Source organism: Malania oleifera, chromosome 2, assembly GCF_029873635.1.
Source record: "Malania oleifera isolate guangnan ecotype guangnan chromosome 2, ASM2987363v1, whole genome shotgun sequence".
NCBI lineage: Eukaryota > Viridiplantae > Streptophyta > Magnoliopsida > Santalales > Ximeniaceae > Malania > Malania oleifera.
Window position 1 is genome coordinate 146,108,151 of NC_080418.1, and position 17,782 is coordinate 146,125,932.

General features: G+C 33.4%; 1 protein-coding gene across 2 annotated transcripts; it reads right to left on the reverse strand.

Annotated features, from left to right (window-relative positions):
* Positions 1-2,509: 2,509 nt before the first annotated feature.
* Positions 2,510-6,708, reverse strand: LOC131147905 (FT-interacting protein 3). Of its 2 annotated transcripts, XM_058097548.1 has the most exons (3): positions 6,467-6,706; positions 6,267-6,301; positions 2,510-5,150 (listed from the first exon to the last, which is right to left on the reverse strand). In XM_058097548.1, the coding sequence occupies exon 3, from the start codon at positions 5,104-5,106 to the stop codon at positions 2,779-2,781; it is 2,328 nt and encodes a 775-aa protein (XP_057953531.1). In that variant the 5' UTR covers positions 5,107-5,150; positions 6,267-6,301; positions 6,467-6,706; the 3' UTR covers positions 2,510-2,778. The 2 variants fall into 2 exon arrangements, with proteins under 2 accessions (XP_057953531.1, XP_057953530.1); XM_058097547.1 differs by having other exon boundaries at positions 6,267-6,708.
* Between the last annotated feature and the right edge of the window lie 11,074 nt (positions 6,709-17,782).

Consider the following 17,782-nt stretch of genomic DNA (forward strand, 5'->3'; position numbering starts at 1 on the left):
AAATAATTAAACATGAAAATACCCATGCTTAGAAATTGATTAGTAACATACTTCTAAACCAAATATTAGAACCCTAATTTCCTAAAAAATCATGTATCTAGAGTATTAAAATTTTCCAAAATCACAATACTAAAAGTAGGGGTGTACAAAAATTATTGAAAAATCAAAAATCGAACTAAGATCACAAGCAGTTCAATTTTTCGATATTCGATTTCAATTTTGATCTTAGAAAATGTAAATTTTCAACTTCAATTTCCAAAGTATAACCAAACCAAAAAAGCACAAAAACCGAATTAAATTTAAATTATATATAAATTAATAATAATTACTTGATTAATATGTTAATACATGATTGGTCCATTTATTATTTAAAAATCAAAACGCTCAATAGATTCTCAACAACACCTATGAAAAGCAATTGTTGAATATTCAAAAAATGAGTTAAAAATCACACTCGAACCATCAAATATTCAGTTCTCCAAGGGACAATAAATTCAACTCAATTTAGATTTCAATTTGGAAAGACAAAAAACCGCAAGGTTTGATTCAATTTGGCCCATAACCGAACCGCAATAAACCGATTACACCCCTAGCTAAAAGACATTTGAAAACGACAAATAAGCGAAATTCCGAAGTTGAGCATTTACCAACTAGTTAAGCCCACAAATTATGATTGCCCTAGCTCGCACATCATCGCATGCACATGTTTCTTTTTCTATAAAAATATGCGAGCAAAATCTTTTTATTTTTATTTTTAAAAAAAGATGATCTCACTCTATTTTTCTTTTTTAAGTTGCCCGTGTCTTTTTGTCTATTCACATAAAAAATATATTTGAACCCAAAAAATAAAAAGGCGATCCTATCGGTCTTCTTTTTTTTTTTTTAAAACCCAATGCGTATATGCATGTAATATGAACAATAACTACACCTACTATAACATTCGGTCTTTTAAAAACATCGAACTAAAACTATTTTATTATTTTTGTAGTTCACATAAATGCATAGCATAGTTATACATAAAAAAACATACTTATGATATTATATCGGAACAGCCACACCAGGTGAAACCCGATCCGAGCAATCAAACCGAACCACTTGAACCAATTGACTAACTAGTTCATTAACCAGTGCTATTTTAAAGGAGAAAAATATCAGATCCAAAACATGATTTCATCATGTATACAAGCAACTGCCTATTTACATGTATATGACAAAATTATATTTGATCCGAAGCATAAACTCAGCATATCTAATAATTTATCATTTTAAAGAAATTATTTATGATACAAAGTAGGTTAGATGAGCACTTTCTTCTCAACATAACGAAAGAGTTGGTGAGAAATTCACCAAATCAAAGCTTCCAACTTTCACTTTCCGCTTGCCTTTTACTCCCGAAAATGGTTTCATGTAGTGACAGTTCAAGGAGGGATAGGGAGGGGTCTAGAAAAGCCCTAAAGAACCAAGAGAGAGTAGCTTTTTTCAGAAGAAAAGCAGGCCTTGCAGATTCAACAGGCCCTTTATGCAATATTCAAAGACCAAACAAAACAATAAAAACAAATGCCATCACCTTTTTCTTTCTCCTCTTTCCCAGCAAAAGGATTTTCATGGGCTGGCCATGTGCTTAGTGTTGGGACCAATACTCACGCCACTCTCTCTCTCTCTCTCTCTGTATGTGGTAAAAACCAACTCTATGGGGATAAAGTTATGTTTGCAGCCAAACATCCTACAAGCCCAAAATGTGCAGAGTGATCTTCCAAGCTCTGTGAATCAAAAATTTCATGGGAAGAAAAGAGAGAAAAATTGTAACCCTACATTCGGGAGTGCGGAATTCAGGCTTTGGATTTGGATTGTATAAATTCGAATAAACTTAATATAAAATTGTACCGAGTTTCTTCTAAATCTATGCAAATCCAAATCCAAGCTCTAAAGTTATGCTCCCAAACACAGGATAAGAAAAATAAATTCGTTGTTTTTCCCTCCATCAAATAATAAGACTGAAAATTAGTTCACCCATGACTGATATTTTAGAAGATTCAAAGTTAATGACATGTAACATTAAAACAGTCTATTATTTATCACTGTTTATCCTTCTTAGATTTTCTTGATAACCGATGAGAAAAAGTGAATTCCTACAATATCACTCCTCACAAAATGAAGAAAACCATGTCTGCCAAACCAGAGTCCTCTCTCTCTCTCTCTCTCTCTCTCTTTGTGGGGTAGAGGGGAGGAGTTTAGGGAGGGGGGCTGTAAAATAAAATCCTCAAAATGTGGAGAGCCCCATTCCTTTGACTTTCGGATATTACTGCCGTAGCTAAAATGGGTATTGGATTGCAGATTTGTCTATTAAAGAAACAATGACATCACAGCCACCAGAATTAAGACAGAATGATGCACAAATGAATATCCAGGAACATTGGTTGTCTGTTCTGCACCTTTTGAGTTTTCAATTGCTGTGCAGGAATCAAGGGGATGTTTATCAAAGTCCCCAAAAGCACATGGAAAATTCAAATTTTGTGATAGTCTCAATGAACAATCTACTCAAAGTTTCACAAAGCAGGGTAATAGTTTTACATTGACAACATTCAAACTGAGACCTACAAACCAGCATGCATTGATTACAAAAGACAGGATTCCAATCAACAAAATAGAAAGCAGAAAATCTGAGAATTAACCAATGCACGCAAAGGAAATTACACAACATACCAGGCTCCCAGATCCACCCGCTTAGTAGAAGAAATAAGACCTCCATACTTGGCAACATCATCCCATTCCCTGCTCCTACAGCATACTGTCTGTTCTTGCAGGCAACCTCCTGAAGAAGTTTAGAGGGACCGAAGGAAGTTTGTGACGGAACCTGGGATGCCTCAACACATAAATCCCAGTGAGGAGAGCCACAACTCGAAATGGGGTGACATAAAGAACTATTGCAGCAATCAAACAGAAGGTCACAAACAGTGCAGTGGCTCTCGGATCTCTCCAACTCAGGAGGGACTGAAACCTCTCCCCCTGCGTTGCCATGTCACCAACCACAGTTTGAATCTTCCCTGCTATGCTTCTCAGGCGGTCATATCTCATCCTAACAATATCTGATGCCCGAGCAGTAGGAAATGAGTCAAATTCTTCATCCATTTCATCAGGATGAACACTATCGGCATGTGAGAGTCTGATATCCATGTGAGGAGGGTGCCTAGGCCTCCAGCGGTAGTGCCAAATCCCAATCAGGAAAAGGTAGAGAAAGACGGTGGGTAGTATCAGCTCAGGATAAAGGACCAATATTACAAAAAGGATGTGAATTAAAATGGACGTAAGGGGGTTCTTCCAATGGCAGATTTGATCAAACCATCTCCCAACTGCCATCAACCCACTTAGAACTCCCACAATTCTGGAAAAATTTGCCTTACTTCTCCTCATACTCCACATATGTGAATCCACATCCAGCATATACTCCACAACCTCTTTCCTCAATGGAGGTTCAGCCCGGCCCAGCCTCATTGAGACAATATGAGTAGCTTGGTGCCTCAAGCTATCAAGCTGAATTACAGATAATGGGTAAATATAGTGCATTTTTGGTAACAATGGATGTGAATAAATATGCAACATATTAATCAAAGATGAACATGTGAATCGGACAGCCAATTGAATTTCACCCATCTTCTTTACCCCCCCAGGATGTAAGACCAGAAGTGGATAGGAGTGCGTGTAAACCCGATCAGTTTCAAGAGTAGACAGCCGAATCCTCACCTTGCCTATTTTCGTATCCCTTCCGCCTCCAGCTTTGTCTCCTCCATGCAAGTGGCCATTATCGAATACCCCCACTGTAATGACAGTACAAGGATCATAAACCTCCCAAGTATATTGTTCATTCCATTTTGGAGTAGGGCAATCTATGATTGTTCTTGACCGAACCCATTTCTGCCCATATTTCGCCACACAATAAGCATCGGTGGTTCCTCGCCCATCCTTTTGCTTCATGGGCATGAGCCCCTGAGCACTTAAAATCCCCAATTCCAAAACCCCAATGCTAGGCTTCCACAGCTGTTTGGCAGTTGGCCTAAGATCGCTGCTATAGTGCGTTGATTCATCTAAGACATGATACCCACCATCCAAACATAGCCTCAGATGAATCCTAGTGGCAAATTTAATCTCCTTCTTCTGTTCCCCCTCAACAACTACATGCTTTTCAAGGTTAAACCAACTTGCATTCACAGCTTTATGGTCTAGCCTCCTGGGCACACCCTGCAAAGGAATCACACATCTTCCCAAGACTTCATCTTTGTTGGGTGCCACTCTATCTTCCACGGTCAGAATCAAGGGTTCCTCAAAAGGTTCAGCAGCCACAAACATCAAGTCTTCATTCCACATTGGATTAATACTCTTGATTTGAGATATTCTGGTTCGCAGGGCCTGATTTCCAACGATAACCTTTACAAAAGGTTCTGGGTACCTGCTCTTGTCACTGGGTATCAAGTCTTGAGCTTCAATAACATTGACCCTAAGATACCAAAGTTTTGGAGATAGATATACCTTCGACCGAATGTTTGAAATGCCATCACCACTTACTGCTGCAGCATCAGAATGCCACGCATCTGGAAATGCTTCATCTGCTTGTGTTCCCATCCACACAGCCAGCATGAGTTCCCCGCCCTTCACCTTAATCCCCTTCCGGTCTTCCAGCCTATACCACTGTGGTGCCAAAGGGCTATCCGGTGGAACCCGTTTTGGGATTTCATTGAGATCAAACCAGATCCTGCCTATGAAATCATCTTTCACGAAATCCTTATCTTTAACCACAATTTCGACCACAGAAGCTTGAATTCGATCTTTTGAGAATGCAAAAACCTGATTCCACTCGGGATTGGACTTCTTTTCAAAATGTCTAGTAGTTCCCTTGTAGTTTCCAAGCTTTACTTCAACATACGGATCACAGCTACCAGTAACATCTTTCCCCGGCAAATCTTTTGCTTTAACAACACGTACATAAAGGTATTGCATCTGCTCGACAAGATCATAGGTGGATGTAAGCTTATCACCTGCTACCCCTCCCCCACCGAGATGGGGTGTGGTCTCCTTCAGTTTGAATTCTTCAGCTGGCGGAGGACGCTGCATTTTCTAGCTTGTACTAAATGAGACGAGATGTCTTTTGAGAACACCTGACAGTCACAAAGAAGCAATAAATGATTTCAAGATAAAAATTTCAAAACTGGATATAGATTTGCAATAACTCCAAATGCAACTCTGGCCTTCTGCAATGCTTTGGAAATGGAAAACCCAACTAACTTTTAGTGATATTTATGCATTTCATATTGAAAGAGACGATAATTATGGCCTTCTACAGAAGAATGCCTGGAAGATAAGCTCTAGCAGATTTCAGATACACCAAAGCACTTAGTGAAGAAAGATACTCATGAACATAGTGTGCAACTGTGTATTGAGAATCACAATACAAACTTTGATTCAGAAAGTTCAAGAAATAGAGTGCAAAAAAGGAGTTACAAACAAGTAACATTTTTCTCATTTCTCTCTCTCTCTCTCCCCCCACCCCCCCCCCCCCCTTTTTTTTTAGTGTTAGCTTTACTTAGACTCGGGTGCTCTGTTTGGTTGCTGAGAAAAAGATGGGAAAGGGGGGAAAATTAAATAAAAAATACATCCAAAACTGAGAGGCGTGAAAAACTAAACCGGTTAGGTTGCTGAGAAAGAGGTGGGAAGAACAAAATAAAATAATATACACCGTTTAAAATCTATACTTTCAATCCCCCGGGACCAAAGAAAACTAAACCACCACTCAACTAAAGCACAATAATTATTTGGCTAAGTTGAGTTGGGTTTCTCTTTTTTCCTGCCATTTCTGGAAACGAAAAGGGCAGACACGAGAACACAATTTCGTTTTTCTTCCCTTTTCCCGCAGTTTTCTCAGCAGCCAAACAGAAGTGAAAAAGTATAAGAATTATCAGAAAACAAACACGAAATCATCAATAAAGGAACAGTTTTTACCGCAAAAATCACAGATCTAAGCGCATAAAAGCCTGTGCATTAAAACGAGAGATTGTCGCCTCTAAGTTGCAGAAAACAACATGAGATCAAAGCTCCAGCAATGCCCTTATGGCATTTTTCAACTATAAACAGAAAATAAACATATATTTTCTACTTCCAACTCAAACCCACTTCAGAGAAACTCGTAGGTAACATTGTTCAACAACCGAAGACATCCAAACAACCCAAAAAAAAAAAAAAAAAAGATTTGAGGATAAAGTTGAACAAATGCTCACCTCTTTTGACTGTCGCAGGACGAGTTTTCTTCAAACTGCAGCAATGGAAAACCAATTAATAAAAAAGAAAAAAAGGGAAAAAGCAATGGGTGTGCAGATGGGGCTACAGGAAAAGGGAAGCTGAATGGATTGATGCAGAATAATAGAAACAAGATACAGTCGGGGTGAGACGAGATCTGAATCTTTAAGAAGGAACCCACCAGTGTACCACTGTTTGTTCCAATTAATTTTTTTTTTTTTTTTTTTTTTTTACCAAACCGAAAATCTGTACTGCTGTATCAACATGAACCCAAAATCTTCATGTTCGAGTTGGCAGTATATACCAAAGTTTGGACATTCATTACATTTGAAAACAGGGTTGAGTTGGGTTGGAGAGGGAAGTAGAGAACAGATGAGACTTGAAATGAGGATGGTAAGATTTTGGTAAACCATGACACGAAGAAATAGAATTTGCCCCTTTTAACCCTCAAACCCTAGAATCAGGTGAAAAATAAATTATTAAAAATTATATATATATATTATATATGAAACTTTAGGGGAAAAAAATTATTATTGTGGGATTTATGCTAATGAATGATTCTGATTTTTTTTAAAAATTAAATAATAGAGTAAATAAATTGTATTTGGAATTATCAGATAAAAATATTGATTGAAAACAAAATTGCCATAAATGTTTATGTAAAAGTAAAATATTTAGTTAATTTAATTTGGTTTTGTTTAAGTGATATTTCCATAAATATATGTGTATTCAATGCATTTTATATGCAACTTTGTCGATTATAAACATGTCTAATTAATATTTTACAGAGGAATTTTTTCAAAATAATATAAAATAAAAAAAAGCTAATATCCATGTTATATACATCATAAAAATTGGAATTTACTATTAGCTTTATAATTTTAAAAATCATCTTTTATGTCTGTTTGGATCAAGATTTTTATTTACTGAAAAAGAAGGAAAGGAAAGTAAGAAAAAAAAAACACATTTTTCCTTATGTTTTTCTTCTTTATTAAATACTAAAAAAAATAGTTTTTTTAAAATATGATACAAATTTAAGAAAAAAAATAAATATTAATGATATACAAAATCTAAATTTTATTTATAAATTTAGTATAATTATTTTTTTATTCACTTTTCTTGATAACTAAGTATGAAAATGTGGATTTTTTTTTTTATATTTTCATTTTCTTTCCCTTACATTTTTTGAGTTTCAAACGGAGGCTAAAGTTGTTTTTTTTTTTTTTTTTATTACATAGGAACTTCAGCCACTAACGAGCCCGTGCGGTGCCAAAACTATAGATTTGCGTCCACCGGCCCCAGGTCTCGCTCATTAGGGTAAAATCTATATGCGAACACGACTTCTATGCATCAATTGAACGTTTGCCCAAATAACATTTTTTTCTTTATAAGAAAAGATGTTGAATTAGCAAATTCGTTTTTATTTTACAACATTTATAAATTGACCATTTATAAGAATTAGTAGTTTTTATATATTTATTATAAATCTAATATGTACAAGCATTCAAAGCAGTTTTCCTAATTTATTTCTAATTTTATTTTCTAAAATACCCCAATAAATTAAATAATAATAATAATAATAATAATAATAATAATAAATAAATAAATCCTTCACGGACTTGGTGATGCACACATCAGCCTAGCTGCACGCGCGCCTCACTGCAGCTACCTCCCACGCCCATATATATATACATATACATAGACTTAGAATAGACAAATATTCTGCTGTGATGTTGTATTTATTGATTCACTAAAGAATATGAAAATATTTTATTTTGTAGTGAAATAAAAGTTAACATTAGGGGTGAGTATAATTCGAGAAAATCCGATTAATCGAATTAATCGATCGATATTGATCGGTTCGATTCGGTTAAGAACACAGGATCGGTTGGTTCGGTTATGATTTTACAAAGTTTGGTTAATTGGTTAGTTTATTTAGTTAAGAGGAATGTTAACCGAATTAATCGATTTAATAATTAATTAAAATTTAAATATAAATTAGTATATGTTGATTAATATATGCTAATATGTTAATATGTTAATTAGTATATGTTAATTTCTTAATATGTTAATTTGTCAATATATTAATTAGTATTTAGTAAAAAATCTACAATTATATTATCTTTTTATTAATTAATTTCAAATTAATTCGGTTAACCGAATTATCTGAAAAGGTAATTCAGTCGGGTTCGATTCGATAAGGCCCCTTTATTCGGTCAGTTCGGTTACAGTTCTCATTAACCGAAAATTTGATTAATTCGGTTAATTAACCGAATTAAACTGAACTAACCGTTTACTCACCCCTAGTTAACATATTAATTATTTTAATAATTTAATTTACTCACTAATAATTTCTCCGTCAATGTCTCTAATGGTAAATTTTCTAGTGCCAAATTAAATAATTTCAAGTTAATTATAATTTTTTTAATTTAAAAGTTATGTGTGTTGGTATAATTTTATTTTAAAATTATATTTTAATTTTAATCAAGAGCAAACATGTGTATGTGGGGAGGGGTAGGGGTGAGCATAATTCGGTGAAAACCAAATTAACCGAATTAACCGGCTGAAATTGGCCAGTCCGGTTCTGGTAAAAATCCCGGTTCGGTCGGTTCGGTTATAATTTTACAAAATTTCTGTTAATCGGTTTCGGTTCAGTTAAGGGTAAAAAAAATTTCGATTAATCGATTAACCGAATTACTAATTAATTAGATTTTAAATATAATTTATGAATATAAATTTTGCTTATGCTAGTGCATTAATGAGTTTAATTAACCTATTTAGATTCTTTGTTCTATGGTAAAATATTATTTTCATTAAATAATTAATAAATAAGGTATTTAATTAAGTTGGATTTGGTTTTAAAAAAAATTTATAATTGTATTATATTTCTAGCAATTAATTTTAAATGATTTCGGTTAAAATCGGTTAACCGAATTACCCGAATGGGCAATTCGGTCGGGGTCGGTTCGGTGTCCTTCGTCAATTCGGTCGGTTCGGTTAATGGTATTATTTAACCGAATTTTTCGATTAATTCGATTAATTACCCGAATTTAACCGAACCAACCGTTTGCTCACCCATAGGGAGGGGGTCAGTGGCGTTGATTTCATCACGTGATCAAATTGGCCTTATAATTTTGGTCAAATTATTTTTTTTTTAAATATTGATTTTTTTTTTTCTAATCATTAAGATGTTGGTCTTTCTTGATTCTCAAAAAAAAAAAAAATGTTCCCGACATAATTATATTATCTTTAGGGGTGCCAAAACGGATTAATGGGACGAGTTCATATGAGTCATAAACGGATTTGGGTTAAATGGGTTCGGGTTTGGGTTAACCCGTTCATTAACGGATGACTACTATGTATACTCGAACTCGTCCGTTTAATAAACGGATCATAAACGGGTCACTCGTTTAAAAATAAAATTTATTTATTTTAAAATTTTATAAACATTTAATATAAAATGAGATTTAAAAAAAAAACACTCCATTTTATTTTTAAGCGAGTCATAAATGGGGGCACCCGATTGGTGATTTGACCCAAACCCGCATAACCCATTTAATAAATGGGTCTGACCTAACTTGACTCGTTTATGAACGGATAAACTTGTATTAAATTCAAACCTGATTCAAACGGACAGGTCATAAGTCATCCATCGGGTTTCGACCCATGTTGCCACCACTAATTGTTTTACCCTCTATTACTATTTTTAAGAGATGATTGAACCAGTTTGATAGAATAGTCGAATCACAAATTGAAATTAATTTATTTTGAAGTTTATTATCTAAAATTAATATTTGATAAAAACGACCAAAGCCCTGTTAAATTAATAAAATTAATAAATGTAAAATGGTAAATTAATTAGTAAGGAGATTATATAGTTTACTAACTAACTAATTAATTAATTAATTAATTAATTATGTAAAGTGGCTTTTGTTTTGTGCAGATATTTGTAAACTTGTGGGGACCACGTACCTTTTGTACAACACGCAGGTTCTCGTGCCAACTGTGTTATACGACTCCCTTCCCTGTTTGGTTCTGAATTTAACTAAGAGTCATCATTTCATTTATTAATTAGAGGAATTACCCTAGCATTCACTATTTCATTAGTTACTCATTTTAATATTATAATTATAACTTCACTGATTAAGTAATATTAATTGGTAAATTAATCATATTTTTGAATGAAATTACCAAACATGTCATGCTTGCATGATTCTTTATGAGTAGGGATAAGTATAATTTGGCTTTAATCGAATTAACCCCGATCGAATTTGGTCGATTCAGTTAATTTGGTTTGGTTTCAAAATGGGGTAAATTCAAGTATTTGGTTTTCAGTTCGGTTATGGAGAAAATATAATTCTGTTATATGATTTTAAGATAAGGTTTAAAACTTCCAATATTCTATTCAGCCATTCCTAGATTCCCTTGGTCATTCCCATTTCAGCATACAAATTATACATTCATATTTTTTTATAATTAATTTTAATTTTATTCAGTTAAATTCAGTTAACCAAATTACTCGATAATTCGATTCGGTTGAGTACAGTTCAATTAAAGAGCTCGATTCGATCGATTCGGTTATGGGATGGGATAAACCAAAAAATTTGATTTATTCGGTTAATTGGCCGAATTGGCTGAACCAACCGATTGCACACCCTTATTTACGAGGAATGATTTTTTCGTGTAATATTTAAAATTTATTAGCTATAAAATGTTATGTTAATGCTTTGAAAAATGATTGCATTAACCTTTCTAAGATTTTCGGAAGCGTTCTAGTAAAACACAAAAATGGGCGTTAGACCACATAGAGAGTGCGGTCCAAAAAACTTGATCCTGTGTTTTGTCTAAATGTATACTGCAATGCAAATCCTTGGAAGAGTAGTATTTTTCTTGAAAAATTATTCATAGGCTTTGTTTCAAACTCAAAAAATACCAGGGAAATGAAAGGAAAGGAAAACATTAAAAAAAATCACATTTCTTTGTTTGGTTATCAAGGAAATTGGGAAGGAAAATAAAAAACGTAGCAAATATATGAACAAAATTTTGATTTTACACATCATAATATTTAGTTTTTCTTAATTTTTAGTCATATTAAAATAAATTTTAATTTTTAATAATATTAATAGAGAAGAAAAATATAGGAAAAAATGAGTTTCCTCCTTATTTTCCTTTCCCTTCCTTTTTCCGAAACAAAATTCTTGATTCAATCATACCCATAAGAAATGATTTTAGCATATAAAATTTGAAATCTACCAATCATATGATGTTAAATTGTTGTTTGAGTTCAATAAAATAGTGTGAAACCTGTGCCATTTAGACTAACATCAAACCATATAAATTATATATATAAATAAGCAAGCGATATATATATTTACAGATAAATTATAGGTGGTGTGAGGGGGGTGGTGCGACAAAAAAGATATTAAAGTTTCTAAATATCATTTGATAATAATTAATTTTAATTATTTTCTAATAATAATCACGACAGAAAAAGTCAAAACTTTTACGCTCTTGTTAGTCGAAAAAAATTTGTTTATTGCATGTGATCGATTTTGAAAGATTTTATAAGTAACGGTATTTTTAAATAGAAATTATTTTTTTGACTCTAACTATATAAATAAAAAATAAATTAATATATATATATATATGCACTTTTGAGAGTGTAAATGTTGTGGAGTTAAAAACTAAAAGCAAGGATTTAATGAAACCGTAATTATATTAGTTTAAAACAAAAAGCAAATCAAGATGAAAGCTAGTTAATTAAAAAAAATTAAAAATAAGTTAATGGTCCTACAATGACAAATAAGTTTGAATAGCAAGTAAAGTGTACCTTATTATATGTGAAGAAATCGAAAATTACTCTAAATTAATAAATTATAAGTGCAACAATAGTATCTTTGTCGATATTGCCGCAAATATAATTATTTTTTATTTTTTTCTTGTGTTATTATTAAAAATTCTTAATCATAATTTCACATATGTCTACTAGGATTTAGTGCGCATACAACTTTCAACTTTAATAATAATAATAATTGTAACCCCTCACTCGCCATGTGGGTCCGAGGTGCTACTTTAATGACGTTTGTGTACTTTATACCAAACTTATCATCTAAAATGCAGTAGAAATAAAAGATACAATTTCCAAAAATCTATTACCGTTCTATACTACCTTTATATACAAAAAGGTTCCAAAATTTTCATTACAAACCAACGTACCATACTTATACAAAAATCAATTCAAACTACACTCATCACATACAAAAAACTACACTACCACCTCAGTCCCTCCAGCCTGCTAAGAACGTTTCTCGGAATTTCCTGAAAAGATGGTTTGTAAAGTAGGGGTGAGACATAATTCAGTAAGAGAAATATTAAGTTAATGTCAGTGTGTGGGTAGTATGCATTTAGTATATAGAAAATAACCAATTCACTAAATAGATAAATACATTTATGAAATCATTCTTATTTACACTCACACACACAATTAGTCGAAAATAGGGAAGATTACCCGCCTATACAAGTAGCTTCTGTAACAACCTGCTTAACTTATCATATAATTAATCACATTTAACACCCAGATACCATTAACTAATCATATAATAAAGTCAACCCAAATCTATGGGTAACGGGGACACACCTGTTATACACAATGGAAACCTAAGCAGCAGTAAATATAAATTTCATTCACCAAACCATAAAATACATTATACCAGAGCTACCAACATTCCACCATGTACTGTTTAAATATACAATGTAACGTCCCTCAATTTCTTAACATAAAATATCACATAATAAATCAAATGGTCAACCCGAACCCGTGGGTAGCGGGGACACCTGTCAAACACAACGGAAAACTTAGCAGCAGTAAACATAAAATCTCAAACATCCAATTATAAAACATAATACCAGAGCTTTCTATAACATCAAAATACTGTTATGATATACAACCTCCAAAAGTCAAAATAACACTAGGATTAAATAACAAAAAACTCCCGATCCTAGTTCAATGCTTACCCTTCTAGTAGGGAAGCTCCAATCACTCAATGGCGGCTCTAACCCACCAGTCTCACTGGATTTCCTGAAAAATTAATAAGTTTGGGGGTGAGACACTTCTCAGTAAGGGAAAATATTCTAAATACAGCTGTGTGACAACATGAATATTTAATGCATTTATACGTATACAGTACATTTCATAATTCTATAAACATCAACATATCGTACTAGGTAAACATATATTTTCACATTTGTTAATAAATCATAACATACATAAAATCATCTGTTATAACTGTAGTACTGAAAACAAACCCAGGATGACTAGTTAGTTAATGTCATGTATTACCCTCCATGACGGGTTGTGCAGCCCGAAGGCGGGACCCGACAATGGCTGGCCGACCACTGCCGAATCAAATATGTCCGTAAGTACGATGAGCCCGCCACACCCTGGTCCGGACTGCCAGGTAGACGTCCACACTCTACTGAAAGCCACATCGAATATCCATCTCACATCCCCTTGTGGGATGGTTAACACTAATCTGACTTAGATATCTGATTTACATATATAACTACGGTACCGAGCCCCTGAACTGAACTAAACTAACATCGTGGTGGTGATAACATATAATACATGATCACATATATAACATCATTACGGCCTCGTGCCGAAAATATAGTAATTACGGCCTCGTGCTGAAAACATAAATACGTGGCCTCGCGCCAATAACATAAATACGGTCTCGTGCCGATAATATAAATACGGCCTCGTACCGATAACATAAATACATGGCCTCTCGCCAATAACATAAATACGGCCTCGTGCCGATAACATAAACATATGGTCTCGCGCCAAAATTGTTTCAAGTATATATATTCTAAAAATATATCATTTATCACATAATCGTCAAAACCATCACAACATAACTCATATTTTCATAATACCTGAAATCATGCTTTGTTCGAAAAATCTTTCACATCATAATACATTTCACACAAAATAATATTTATGACACATATATGCTGTTAAAAGTCATACTTCATAATCTAAAATCGTGAATTACTTACATCTCATACATACATATACATTTTAATCATCATAGCAGTATTTTCCCAATCGTACATTTTATTCGTAATACACAATATAACATATGCTTTTCTGAAAATAAATTTACACATAATCAATAATAATTTGTATGGAAAATTACTGCTTTAGTTTATTCCCTTATCTGACTATTGAGAAATTCCTTAGGATCCAAAATTTCACGCCCTTGGTGCCCGAAATTTAATTCCTGCAATTTACATTTTCCCTAAATTAATTAATTTATTTCTCCAAAATAATACTTATCTAGCCTTCCCTAGGCTCCATATACCTCAAATTAATATTTAAACTATTATTTAATATCCCTACTTAATTTTTCAAATTTTACCTACGGGTCCCAAAATTACACCCGCGGCGCTCACCCGAGCCCTAAATTTCAAAAATCTTACTTTAGTCTCAAATGCTTAATATTTTAGCATTTCTAAATTAATACTAATTAATTAAAAATAAGCCCCTTATAATCGCCGCACCCCAAATTTGGGGTTTTGGCCCGACATCCCCACGAGAATTCCATCCCACTAGACTTGTAGAGAATCCTCCCTAAATTCTCGTGGTGGTGTCCGTTCGTCAATTGGGCTCATATTTTGCAAGAAATTAAAGAAAAAGGGAAAAATGGCTTACACCAGGGAATACACTTACGCCGCTCCTACCACCGAGCCGCTCCAGTAGAAATGATGGCAGCGGCGAATGGAGTCTAGTGGTATCTTCGGATTTTCGATAGGGTGAAAATTTGTCACGAAATCGAGGAGAGAGGGAGAGAGAACGTGAGGAGAGAGAGAGAGAGAGAGTTCAGAGAGTTGCAGAAGAGAAAACAAAAGAAAAGAAATAAAAATGAATAAGAAGAAGAAGAATATGGTGGGGGGGGGGGCGTGAATTGAATTTAAGAATCCACCTGAAGCTTCTTTGAAGCTTCAAGTGGTTAACATATATATATATATATATATATATATATTAATATAATAATAATAATATATTTAATTAATATTAATAATAAAATATATTTTATTAATAACAAACAAACAAACAAAACCAAGCCTTAGTCCCACTAAGTGGGGTCGGCTATATGAATCCTTTTCCGCCAATTTATGCGATCATGGACCATTTCTTTTGATAGATTCAAAGATATTAAATCTTTACTCACTATCTCCTCCCAAGTTATTTTAGGTCTACCCCTACCCCTTCTACTGCCCCCCATAATAACTAAGTCACTCTTCCTCACAGGTGCACTATAAGGCCTACGTTGCAAGTGTCCATACCATCTGAGTCGTCTTTCCCTTATCTTATCTTCTATAGGAGCTACACCTAACTTACCACGAATATGTTCATTTCTTAATTTATCTTTCAATGTTATACCACTCATCCATCTAAGCATCATCATCTCGGCAACTTTTACTTTTTGGATATTATGTTTCTTCGTCGCCTAACATTCTGATCCATATAGCATAGCTGGTCTTATAGCTGTCTTATAAAACTTCCCTTTCAATTTTAAGGGTATTCTACGATCACGTAGAACACTTGAAGAACTTCTCCATTTTACCCAACCTGCTTTAACTCTATGCATTACATCATCTTCAATTTCTCCTTCAGCTTGCATAATAGATCCAAGGTATCGAAATCTATAAGTGCTATTTATTTCTTCATCATCAAGTTTAACTTTGTCTCCAATTTTCCTCCTATCATTCCTAAAATTACATTTCATATATTCTGTTTTATTTCTACTTATCTTAAAGCCTCTAGATTCCAAAGCTTCTCTCCATAATTCTAACTCAGCCTCTACTACATCCCTAGTTTCGTCAATTAATACAATATTATCTGCAAACAACATACACCGTGGAACCTCCTTTTGAATACTCTTAGTCAATTGGTCCATCACTAAAGCAAAAAGATAAGGACTCAAAGCAGATCCTTGATGTACACCTATGGTAATTGGAAATTCTTTAGTTTCTCCTTCTATAGTCTTTACACTAGTCATTACTCCATCGTACATATCCTTAATGACATCGGTATACCTACAACATACACCCTTTTTTTCTAAAACCCACCATAGAACTTCCCTAGGTATCCTATCATATGCTTTCTCAAGGTTAATAAATATCATATGCAAGTCCCTCTTCTTTTCCATAAACTTTTCCGTTAATCTTCTTAAAAGTTAAATAGCTTCTGTGGTAGATCTCTCAGGCATAAAACCAAATTGATTTTCTGAGATTACTCGTTTCTAACCTTAATCTTTGTTCAACTACTCTTTCCCATAGTTTCATCGTATGACTCATAAGTTTAATTCCACGATAGTTATTACAATTTTGAATGTCTCCGTTATTTTTGTATATAGGTATTAAAGTGCTTTTCCTCCATTCATCTGGCATTTTCTTAGTTTTTACAATTGTATTAAATAAATTAGTTAACCATATAATTCCGTTATCACCCAAGCATTTCCAAACTTCAATTGGGATGTTATCTGGTCCCATAGCTTTCCCATTTTTCATCTTTTTTAGTGCAAACTTAACTTCGTTAACTCTAATTTTTCGAATAAATCTTATATTTTTAGTCTTTTCCTCATTTGGCAATTCTAAATTTAAGCCTTCTATTTGGTTTTCGTTAAACAACTTACTAAAGTAATTTCGCCATCTTTCTTTAATATCTTTGTCCTTAACCAAGACAATATCATCCTCACTTTTTATACATTTTACATTTCCTAAGTCCTCGTTCTTCCTTTCTCTAGCTTTAATAAGTTTAAATATATCTCTTTCCCCTTTTTTTGTACCTAATCTATCATACAAACTATTAAATGATCTATATTTAGCTTCACTAACAGCCATTTTTGCATCTTTTCTTGCCTCCTTATATTTTTCAAAGTTATTGCTGTTTCTATATTTTTGCCACGTTTTATACCAAATTCTTTTTGTCTTTATGATTTTTTGTACATCTTTATCCCACCACCAACTTTCTTTGCTATTTGAGAATCTTCCCCTTGATTCGCCTAAAATCTCTTTTGCTATCTTTTTAATAGAGCTAGCTAATCTATTCCAAAGAGTATTTGAATCTATCCCATCCTCTAAGGTCCAATCCCCATCTTTGATCATTTTATCTTTAAATTTTATTATATTTTCTCCTTTTAGGTTCCACCATCTAATTCTCCTACATTGGTTTATTTTATCCTTTTTCTTCCATTTTTTAATGCATATATCTAACACTAAAACTTTATGTTGTGTGGTTAGACTTTCACCTGGAATAACTTTACAATCCTTGCATGATACACGATCTACCCTCCTAGTTAAAAAAAAATCTATTTGACTTCTATTTTGTCCACTTCTAAAGGTTATTAAGTGTTCTTCTCTCTTTTTAAAGCAAGTATTCATTATACTAAAATCATATGACATAGCAAAGTTTAAGATCATCTCCCCAGAC